Genomic DNA, 11907 nt, shown 5'->3' with positions numbered 1-11907 from the left:
TGAGGAATAAGATGTGCAGGAGGAGTAAGAGAGGAAGGAGGAAGAGGGAAAGGAGGAACATGAGGTGAATGATTTGGATAAGGAAAACTAGGAGGAGGAGGAAGGGAAAGAGAAAGAAGGAAATGAAGAGAATAAGGACGTGGAAATGGATTGAAAATAAGAGAGCTTAAGGAAGAGTTGGAGGAGTAAAAAGACGAAGAAGAGAAGTTGGATGATGAGAGGAAGCAGAAAGAGGAGAAGAAATAGGTAGCGGATGAGGAAAAGGAGGAAGAGGATAGGGAGAAGGAGGAAGACGAGGAAGAAGACTATTAGGAGGAAGAGGAGAAGTAGGAGGTAGGGGAAGAGGAGTTGGAGAAAGGGAAGGTAGAGGAGATGTAGATTAATAGGAGGATGAGGAAGGGGGTGAAAAGGAGGTGGAGGAAGAGGAGGAGGAAAGAGAAGAAAAATGAAGATATGTAGGAAGAGGAGGAAGAAGAGAAAGAGAAAGAAGAGGAAGTATAGGAGAGAGAAAGGATGAAGAAGTGGATAAGGAGGTACAGAAGGATGAAGAGAAGAAAGAAAAGGAGCTGGGGAAGGAGGAAGGGGATAATGAGGAGGAGGTGGATTTTGAGAAGGAAAAGGTGATGAGGTAGAGGAGGAGAAGGAAAAGGAGGAAGAGGAAGAGTAGGAGGAGGAAGAAGAAGAAGAAGAAGAGGAGGATAAGGAGGAGGAGGAGGAAGAGGAGGATAACAACAACTAGAGGAGTGTGGCTTGGGTGCGAGGTTCAGTGTTGAACTTAAGGTTTGTGGGGATGGATGTCGCTGCTCTGCTCAGCCGGCGCCACTAACTCGCCCGCTCACTGAACTCAAATATTCCATAACATTTTTATTGAAGTGTTATTGCTGTATATTTAATTGTTGTTGGTGTAGTGTTATAATTGCTGTGATGCTAATCAAATAAAAACTTACTTAAGTGCTCTGTACTACTAATAATTAGGTGTGAATTATTACTTAACAAATCGTGGAATCATTTGAAACCATCAAAAATGAGCTGATTTTTTTTTTGAATTCGTGATATTGAAAATAGTTATTATTAAATAATAATAAGGCCAGCATGGATTACAGAAACAGGTAAAATCCTCCTCCTCTGAGACACGTGGGAACGTTTTTGAGGACACCTGGGAAATATGTCTGTCTCACTGTGGTTGTGTTCGAGCCTCATCATCACCGTCCACACAGGTAAGAAAGTCTAAAATGACACGAACAAAAGTAGTTGTATTAATGCATTTCACACATTTTGTTCAATTACACAGACGTAAGATGAGATATACCCCTCCCTTTCCTCGTATCAAACTTGATTACTTCATACTTCTTAGATGCGGAATGGCTTGTGTAAGTTCACTGCTTTCCACTGAATGAAATTATTAATTACAGGACAAGACCGGCTAATATGTATTACTCTACTACATTTTTTCTGCTAAAAATCTCAATGACTCTGGAATTAAACAGATAACTGTATAAACAAAAAAAAAAAATTTTTAAAGTGAATAAATTGTTCAAATTCATTTTCGACTAACAAAATCTGTTAAGGAGTCACAGTATGCATACACAATGTGCTAATATATTTCTCATTGCAACTCTCTTTAATGTCTAGAAATCAAGTTCACCTAAATACATTTAAGGCAGCTTATGTTACCCTAATCCACAAAGGTGGAGTCAAAACTGACAGCAACAATTAAAAAACAATCTCTAACCTGCCATTATTGTCAAACATATTTGAAAATATACTGTATACATGAATATATGTATGTCGTGCTGAATAGGTAAAATTTTTCGTTAGGTTGATCCTTTTTAAATCACTTATTCTCTCTAGGCTGGAATACTGCCGTACATTAACATCCCCATTCAAGGCAGGTGAAATTGCAGAACTAGAGAGTGTACAGAGAACCTTTACTGCACGTGTAAGTTCCATAAAACACCTTAACTACTGGGAGCACCTGGAAGCACTTGACTTGTACTCACTGGAGCGCAGGCGAGAGACATATATCATAATCTACACCTGGAAGATTCTGGAGGGACTGGTCCCTAATATGCACACAGCAATCAATCCATACGAAAGCAAAAGACTTGGCAGGCGATGCAACATACCCCCAGTGGAAAGTAGGGGCGTCACTGGTACACTAAAAGAAAATGCAGTAAGTGTCCGGGGCCCAAGACTGTTTAACAGCCTCCCACCAGCAATAAGGGGCATTACCGGTAGACCCCTGGTTGTCTTGAAGAGGGAGCTGGACAGATACCTAAAGACGGTGCCGAATCAGCCGGGCTGAGATTCATACGTTGGATTGCGTGCGGCCAGCAGTAACAGCCTCGTTGATCTGACCCTGATCCACCGGGAGGCCTGGTCGTGGACCGGGCCGCGGGGGCGTTGATCCCCGGAATGCCCTCCAGGTAGGTTCAGAAAGATTTTTGCGAAAATATTGCATACATAAATTTTTGCTTTGCCTTATTCGGTAAAAAGAGGGTTGCTGTTTAAGCCAAAATCGCAAGCCGTACCTATTCTGCACCACACACATGTAAAAATTAATTTTGTACCAAAAGAACCGTAGAAAACTTACCTAACCTTATTATAATAAGCGCAATTTCATTTAGCCTAATCCAACGAAATATAATTTAGATAAGCTTACAACAATTTAGTAATAAACAAACACAATGAAATATATATTTTTCGTTAAGTTCAGAATGATTCTTGCGAAGTTATTGCATACACAAATTTTCGCTTGTCTTATATGGCAACATGAGGATTGCTATTTAAGCCAAGGTCGCACGTTTTACCAAGTGTGAGAGTAATGGGGGTTGGGGATTTCAATGCTAAAGTGGGCAAAAATGTTGTGGAGGGAGTAGTAGGTAAATTTGGGGTGCCAGGAGTAAATGAAAATGGGGAGCCTTTAACTGAGCTATGTGTAGAAAGAGGTTTGGTAATAAGTAACACATATTTTATGAAGAAGAGGATAAATAAATATACAAGGTATGATATAGCACGTAATGAAAGTAGTGTGTTAGATTATGTATTGGTGGATAAAAGGTTGATGGGTAGGCTCCAGGATGTACACGTTCATAGAGGGGCAACTGATATATCGGATCATTATTTAGTTGTAGCTACAGTTAGAGTAAGAGGTAGATGGGAAAAGAGGAAAAGGGCAACACCAAGCAAGAGAGAGATGAAAGTGTATAAGCTAAGTGAGGAGGAAGTTCGAGTGAGATATAAGCAACTATTGGCAGAAAGGTAGGCTGGTGCAAGTTTGAGTAGTGGGGGGGGGAGGGGTTGAAGAGGGTTGGAATAGTTTTAAAAATGCAGTATTAGAATGTGGGGCAGAAGTTTGTGGTTATAGGAGGGTGGGTGCAGGAGGAAAGAGGAGTGATTGGTGGAATGAAGAAGTAAACGGTGTGATGAAAGAGAAAAAGTTAGCTTATGAGAGGTTTTTACAAAGCAGAAGTGTTATAAGAAGAGTAGAGTATATGGAGAGTAAAAGAAAGGTAAAGAGAGTGGTGAGAGTGCAAAAGGTGAGCAGATGATAAGAGTGGGAGAGGCACTGTAAATAAAATTTAATGAAAATTAGAAAAAAATTTGGAGTGAGTTAAACAAGTTAAGAAAGCCTAGAGAACGAATGGATTTGTCAGTTAAAAACAGAGTTGGGGAGTTAGTAGATGGGGAGATGGAGGTTTTGGGTAGATGGCGAGAATATTTTGAGGAACTTTTAAATGTCGACGAAGAAAGGGAAGCGGTAATTTCATGCACAGGCCAGGGAGGTATACCATCTTTTAGGAGTGAAGAAGAACAGGATGTGAGTGTGGGGGAGGTGCATGAGGCATTACGTAGAATGAAAGGGGGTAAAGCAGCTGGAAATGACGGGATCATGACAGAAATGTTAAAAGCAGGGGGGATATACTGTTGGAGTGGTTGGTATTTTTGTTTAATAAAAGTATGAGAAAGGGGAAGGTACCTAGGGATTGGCAGAGAGCATGTATAGTCCCTTTATATAAAGGGAAGGGGTACAAAAGAGATTGTAAAAATTATAGAGGAATAAGTTTACGGAGTATACCAGGAAAAGTGTACGGTAGGGTTATAATTGAAATAATTAGAGGTAAGACAGAATGTAGGAATGCGGATGAGCAAGGAGGTTTCAGAGTGGGCAGGGGATGTGTAGATCAAGTGTTTACATTGAAGCATATATGTGAACAGTATTTAGATAAAGGTAGAGAAGTTTTTATTGCATTTATGGATTTAGAAAAGGCATATAATAGAGTGGATAGGGGAGCAATGTGGCAGATGTTGCAAGTATATGGAATAGGTGGTAAGTTAATAAATGCTGTAAAGAGTTTTTATGAGGATAATGAGGCTCAGGTTAGGGTGTGTAGAAGAGAGGGAGACTACTTCCCGGTAAAAGTAGGTCGTAGACAGGGATGTGTAATGTCACCATGGTTTTTTAATATATTTATAGATGTGGTTGTAAAAGAAGTAAATGCTAGTGTGTTGGGGAGAGGGGTGGGACTAAATTATGGGGAATCAAATACAAAATGGGAATTGATACAGTTGCTTTTAGCTGATGATACTGTGCTTATGGGAGATTCTAAAGAAAAATTGCAAAGGTTAGTGGACGAGTTTGGGAGTGTGTTTAAAGGTAGAAAGTTGAAAGTGAACATAGAAAAGAGTAAGGTGATGAGGGTATCAAATGATTTAGATAAAGAAAAATTGGATATCAAATTGGGGAGGAGGAGTATGCAAGAAGTGAATGTTTTCAGATACTTGGGAGTTGACGTGTCGGAGGAAGGATTTATGAAGGATGAGGTTAATCATAGAATTGATGAGGGAAAAAAAGGTGAGTGGTGCATTGAGGTACATGTGGAGGCAAAAAACGTTATCTATGAAGGCAAAGAAGGGAATGTATGAAAGTACAGTACTGCCAACACTCTTACATGGGTGTGAAGCTTGGGTTGTAAATGCTGCATCGAGGAGGCACTTGGAGGCAGTGGAGATGTCCTGTCTAAGGGCAATGGTGGTTGTTGAGGTGGTTTGGTCATTTAGAGAGAATGGATCAAAGTAGAATGACATGGAGAGCATTTAAATCTGTAGAGGACGGAAGACAGGGTAGGGGTCGTCCTTGAAAAGGTTGGAAGGAAGGGGTAAGGGAGGTTTTGTGGGCGAGGGGCTTGGACTTCCAGCAGGCGTGCATGAGCGTGTTCGATATGAGTGAATGGAGACGAATGGTATTTGGGACCTGACGATGTGTTGGAGTGTGAGCAGGGTAATATTTAGTGAAGGGATTCAGGGAAACCGGTTATTTTTATAGCCGGACTTGAGCCCTGGAAATGAGAAGTACAGTGCCTGCACTCTAAAGGAGGGGTTTCGGGATATTAGCAGTTTGGAGGGATATGTTGTGTATCCTTATACGTATATGCTTCTACACTGTTGTGTTCTGAGCACCTCTGCAAAAACAGTGATTATGTGTGAGTGAGGTGAAAGTGTTGAATGATGAAAGTATTTTCCTTTTGGGGATTTTCTTTCTTTTTGGGTCACCCTGCCTCGGTGGGAGACGGCCGACTTGTTAAATATATATATGTCTTGCCGAATAGGCAGAACTTGTGATCTTGGCTTAAATAGCAACCCTCATCTTGCCATATAGGACAAGCGAAAATTTGTGTATGCAATAATTTCGCCAAAATCATTCTGAACCTAACGAAAAAAATATATTTCACTGTTTGTTTAGTATTAAATTATTGTAAACAAATCTAAAATATATTTAGTTGGGTTAGGCTAAAATAAATTACTCTTGTTAAATTTTTACATTATCATTAATGAAAAAAATATATCTTTAAACGTATAAGAGAAAATTTTAGAAAGGACTTAATTTTAAATGAGTTCTTGCTAATTGACCAGTTTTACATATTCGGCACGACATATATATATATATATATATATATATATATATATATAGATATATATATATATATATATATATAAATATAGGGAGGTACCACCTCTAGAACTGTCATGGGGACCCTCATCCTCAGAGAAAAGAATAAACTTGCTTCAGGGAAAACTCAAGATTCTCCCTGAAGCTGTTTGAGAATTTTCTCCTACCACCCCCTATATTATGTATGTATATTTTATTTAAAGACAAAATACATTGACGAAACATTCACAAAAATATGATACAAAGTAAAACAACATAGGTAACTCAGAGCTACATCTCGAATACTTCGTCCAGCTCCCCTGCGGTGGGCCGCGTGCCCAGAATGCTGCAGGCATTTCCTCTCTGGATCGCAACACTGAGTCTCTGAAAGAGGAAGCTGGTCGCCCTGTGGTCCTTGGTTTCTATGATGAGCTTTTCACCCAGCTCTTTGAGGAACTTTAGAGCACACTTGCCCCATGCTCCAAGGGTCTCCGACCCTATTGGAATGAAGTTATAGCAAGGGGTAAGGTCTTCATATTTTCGGATCTTCTGGGTCTCCCTGTGGCTGGCAGCTCCACCCCCTTCCACTACAGAGTATGGCAAGTAGGTGTCTGCCAATGTGGCAGCACAGGTGTAGTCCCAGGCAATCTGCTTTCCATCCTTCCAGGGTAGCATAGTGGCTCCATCAGGACGCTTTTGACTTCCATCAGACCTCTGTACTTGGGGTTCCCGTTGAGCTGGGCAACGGGCTGTGGCGAGGCTTCTCTTTATTATGTCATTGATCTCCTCATGTCTGGCATACTTCCCTTCTGCTGTGTGACACACGAGACCATGGAGTCCGAATTGATCAGCTGTCGCCCTGCCGCAAATACACCTATGTTCGGTGAGGATGGGGGCGGCTAGGCGAAGAGCAACACCAATCCGAATGGCCTGTGGGTCGAGACGGGTGCCCAGGGAGGAATTGGGAACAGCTAACAGGAAATCTCCTGAGTGTGGTGCCTTCACTGCCAGGAGACGAGCTTTGTTCTTTCCTGAAGCATTGGAGAGCATTGTGTTGGCGATTTTTTCCATGATCGGTTTGTCCCAGTGGGACATATATATATATATATATATATATATATATATATATATATATATATATATATATATATATATATATATATATATATATATATATCGTGCCGAATATGTAAAACTTGCGATCTTGGCTTAAATAGCAATCCTCATCTTGCCATAAGACAAGCGAAAATTTGTGTATGCAATAATTTCGCAAGAATCATTCTGATCTTAACGAAAAGAACATATTTCGTTGTGTTTGTATAGTATTAAATTATTGTAAACATATCTAAGATATATTTAGTTGTATTAGGCTAAAATAAATTGCGCTTGTTATGATGAGGTTAGGTAAGTTTTCTAAATTGCTTTTGGTCCAAAATTATAAATTATTATATTATCATTAATGAAAAAAATGTATCTTTATTTATAGGGAGGTACCACCTCTAGAACTGGACTGGGGACCCTCATCCTCAGAGAAGAGAATAAACGTACCGCAGGGAAAACACAAGGTTCTCCCCAGAGATGTCTGAATATTTTCTATTCATACCACCCTCCTATATTCTATATTCTGTGTGAACTTTATTAATAGACAAAATACATTGAAAAGACACACAAACATGAATACAATGGTACAGTATATCAAAGATTATGAATCTCTTCCAGCTCCACTGAAGGTGGACGCAAGCTCAGAATACAGCATGCATTTCCCCTCTGGATTGCCATGCTGAAGCACTTGAACACGAAGGAGCAGAGAGCAGAAATCGTAACTTTGTTATTTTTGGTCCAATTTCAAATGTATGTAACTTTATTCTGTTGTTAAGGAGCAGTTTGCATACTATACACATGTTTGCATGGACTTATTGTTGCAAAGTTGCAAGATATTGCAAAATTTTATTTATCATAAAACCGTCCCTAACCTACAAAATTGGTTAGTTGTTCAATGTTCTGGCCAACATCAGATGAAAGATAAAGAGTTAGATTATCTAGATTTCAAACTTTTTTGTGAGAAATGTCAATAGATTGCATTATAATTTTTTTTTCAAATATGTGTGCAAAACAACTTTGAATACTAAATAGAACCATCAGTCATCAATATTGTCTGAAAAAAATCGTGACACTCCTATTATTACTCTTTGCAAATAAGGGAAACAAATGTCAATAACTTATTCCTGAGTTATTCAAGTTTTTGTTTCTGTAAAACTCTATGAAGATGAAACACTAAATCTGAGCGTGTTGCAACCCCCTATCATTGTTGATAACCCAGAGTGAGCATGTTGCAAACCCCTATCATTGTTGATATCCCAGAGTGAGCATGTTGCAAACCCCTATCATTGTTGATATCCCAGAGTGAGCATGTTGCAAACCTCTATCATTGTTGATATCCCAGAGTGAGCATGTTGCAAACCCCTACCATTGTTGATATCCCAGAGTGAGCATGTTGCAAACCCCTATCATTGTTGATATCCCAGAGTGAGCATGTTGCAAACCCCTATCATTGTTGATATCCCAGAGTGAGCATGTTGCAAACCCCTATCATTGTTGATATCCCAGAGTGAGCATGTTGCAAACCCCTATCATTGTTGATATCCCAGAGTGAGCATGTTGCAAACCCCTATCATTGTTGATATCCCAGAGTGAGCATGTTGCAAACCCCTATCATTGTTGATAACCCAGAGTGAGCATGTTGCAAACCCCTGGAGGTTACCTAGAGGTTATTCCGGGGATCAACGCCCCCGCGGCCCGGTCCATGACCAGGCCTCCCGATGGATCAGGGCCTGATCAACTAGGCTGTTACTGCTGGCCGCACGCAGTCCGACGTACGTGCCACAGCCCGGCTGATCCGGCACTGACTTTAGGTATCTGTCCAGCTCTCTCTTGAAGGCAGCCAGGGGTTTATTGGCAATTCCCCTAATGCTTGATGGGAGGCTGTTGAACAGTTTTGGACCCCGGACACTTATGGTGTTTTCTCTTAGTGTACCAATGGCGCCCCTACTTTTTATTGGCGGCATTTTGCATCGCCTGCCCAGTCTTTTACTTTCGTAGGGAGTGATTTCTGTGTGCAGATTTGGGACCATTCCTTCCAAGATTTTCCAAGTGTAGATTATGATATATCTCTCCCTCCTGCGTTCCAACGAGTACAAGTCAAGTGCTTCCAAGCGTTCCCAGTAGTTAAGGTGCTTGACAGAACTTATACATGCAGTAAAGGATCTCTGTACACTCTCTAGATCTGCGATTTCACCTGCTTTGTATGGAGATGTTAATGTACAGCAGTATTCCAGCCTAGAGAGAACAAATGATTTGAAAAGGATCATCATGGGCTTGGCATCTCTCGTTTTGAAAGTTCTCATTATCCATCCTATCATTTTCTTTGCACGTGCGATCGTGGCACTGTTGTGATCCTTGAAAGTGAGATCCTCAGACATTACTACTCCCAGGTCCCTTACATTATTTTTCTGCTCTATTGTATGGCCGGAGTCAGTAGTATACTCTGTTCTAGTTATTATCTCCTCCAGTTTTCCATAACGGAGTAGTTGGAATTTGTCCTCATTGAACATCATTGTTTACCGTTGCCCACTGGAAAACTTTGTTTATATCTTCTTGGAGGTTAACCGCGTCCTCAGCAGATGACAGCCTCATGCAGATCCTAGTATCATCCGCAAAGGATGATACGGTGCTATCATTGTTGATATCCCAGAGTGAGCATGTTGCAAACCCCTATCATTGTTGACAACCCAGAGGCAACTGAGCAGCAACAACTCTGTGCTCTTCACTTTAGTTGTCACATAACTTGCCATGTTGAGTATTTAGAATGAAATAATCATAAAAATAGTAATTTTTGAAGTAAACAAAAATAATAAAAACACTGCCAACATGTCCTCTTGATGACAGCAAAAACATAAAAATTACATTTTTTAAAAAAACATACTTAGAAATATGATAGAAACAAGCTGATTGCATCAACATGTTGCCAGAATTTTGCACTATTTTTTGGACTTCTGTTGCTTACACTTCTTGATATAAATCTCAGTAATCTATTTGCCGTATTACGTACGCTTAGGCATTGCTGTCTTGGTTTAAGGTTGCTGCTCACCATAACCCCCAAGTCCTTTTCGCAATCTGTATGGCTAAGTTCTACATTATTTAACTTATAAGTACTAGGGTTATGGGCACTCCCGAGCTTCAGAACCTTGCATTTATCTATATTGAGCTGCATCTGCCACTTTTCTGACCAAGAATAGAGATTGTCTAAATCCTCCTGAAGTTCCCTAACATCTCGTTTGAATCAATTATCCTACCTATCTTTGTGTCATCGGCGAATTTGCTCATATCACTAGTAATACCCTCATCAAGGTCTTTGATATATATTATAAACAACAACGGGCCTAAGAGTGATCCCTGTGGTACGCCACTTGTTACAGATCCCCACTCGGATTTAACCCCATTTATGGACACTCTCTGCTTCCTGTCTGTGAGCCATGACTCGATCCATGAGAACACTTTTCCCTGAATGCCATGAGCTGCCACTTTCTTTAACAGTCTATGGTGCAGAACTCTATCAAAAGCTTTACTAAAATCTAAGTAAATAATATCAAATTCTTTATCGTGATCAACAGCCTCAAAAGCTTTACTGAAGAAAATTAATAAATTAGTTAGACAAGAACGACCTCTCGTGAATCCATGCTGAGTATCATTAATCAGATTATGCTTATCCAGATGGCTTCTTATAATCTCAGCTATAATTGACTCTAGCAATTTGCCTACAATTGAGGTCAGGCTTATTGGGCGGTAATTTGACGGTAATGACTTGTCCCCTGATTTAAAAATAGGAATTACATTAGCCATCTTCCACATATCAGACACTACACCTGTTTGAAGAGATAAATTTAAAATATTAGTTAATGGTTCACAGTGTTCCATTTTGCATTCCTTAAGAACCCTTGAAAAAACCTCATCAGGACCCGGTGACTTATTTTGCTTCAGTCGGTCTATCTGCTTCACAACCATTTCACTAGTGACTGTGATGTTACATAATTTATCTTCTTCTAGCCCATTATAAAAATTAATTACTGGAATATTGTTAGTGTCTTCCTGTGTAAAAACCGAGAGAAAATAATTGTTTAAAATCGAGCACATTTCATTCTCTTTGTCAGTAAGACGCCCATAGTTATTTTTAAGGGGACCTATCTTATCTCTAACTTTTGTTCTATACACCAGGAAAAAACTTTTTGGGTTAGTTTTCGAATCCCTGGCAACTTTAATTTCATAGTCCCTTTTAGCTTTTCTTATCCCTTTTTTAACGTCCCTCTTAATGTCAATATACTGATTCATAAGATGACTCTCACCTCTTTTGATATGCCTATAAATTCCTTTCTTCTGCCCTAAAAGGTATTTGAGCCTATTATTCATCCATTTTGGATCATTTCTGCTTGATCTAATTTTTTTATACGGGATAAATGTTCTTTGGGCAGCATGTATAGTGTTCAGAAAACTGTCATATTGATCGCTCTCTTCGTTACCCCAGTCAACAGATGATAAGTGTTCTCTAAGCCCATCGTATTCTGCTAAGCGAAAATCTGGGACTGTTACTGAGTTATCCCTACTATCATACTTCCATTCAATGCTAAATGTAATTGATTTGTGGTCGCTATCACCGAGTTCCTCTGAAATTTCTTAATTATTAACAAGGGATTCATTGTTTGCCAGAACTAAGTCAAGCAGGTTATTTCCCCTTGTAGGCTCTGTCACAAACTGCTTCAAAAAAAAAAAAAATCCTGAACTACTTCTAAGAAGTCGTTTGATTCTAAATTCCCAGTCAAGAATTTCCAATCAATATGACTAAAGTTAAAGTCTCCTAGAATTACTACGTTTTCGTGCCTTGTGTGCGTGTGTGTGTGTGTGTGTGTGTATGTGTGTGTGTGTGT

General features: G+C 39.7%; 1 protein-coding gene across 1 annotated transcript in view; it reads left to right on the top strand.

Annotated features, from left to right (window-relative positions):
- The first annotated feature begins 780 nt into the window (after positions 1 to 780).
- Positions 781 to 11907, top strand: part of LOC138854055 (cell adhesion molecule Dscam2-like) — a 440761-nt gene continuing 429634 nt past the window's right edge. The window contains exon 1 of the mRNA XM_070094791.1: positions 781 to 1217. Coding sequence (XP_069950892.1) covers positions 1166 to 1217 — 52 coding nt within the window. The 5' untranslated portion in view covers positions 781 to 1165. The remainder of the gene's footprint in view (positions 1218 to 11907) is intronic.

The sequence above is a fragment of the Cherax quadricarinatus genome, chromosome 48 (assembly GCF_038502225.1).
Source record: "Cherax quadricarinatus isolate ZL_2023a chromosome 48, ASM3850222v1, whole genome shotgun sequence".
NCBI lineage: Eukaryota > Metazoa > Arthropoda > Malacostraca > Decapoda > Parastacidae > Cherax > Cherax quadricarinatus.
This window is presented reverse-complemented; position numbering and strand designations above follow the sequence as displayed.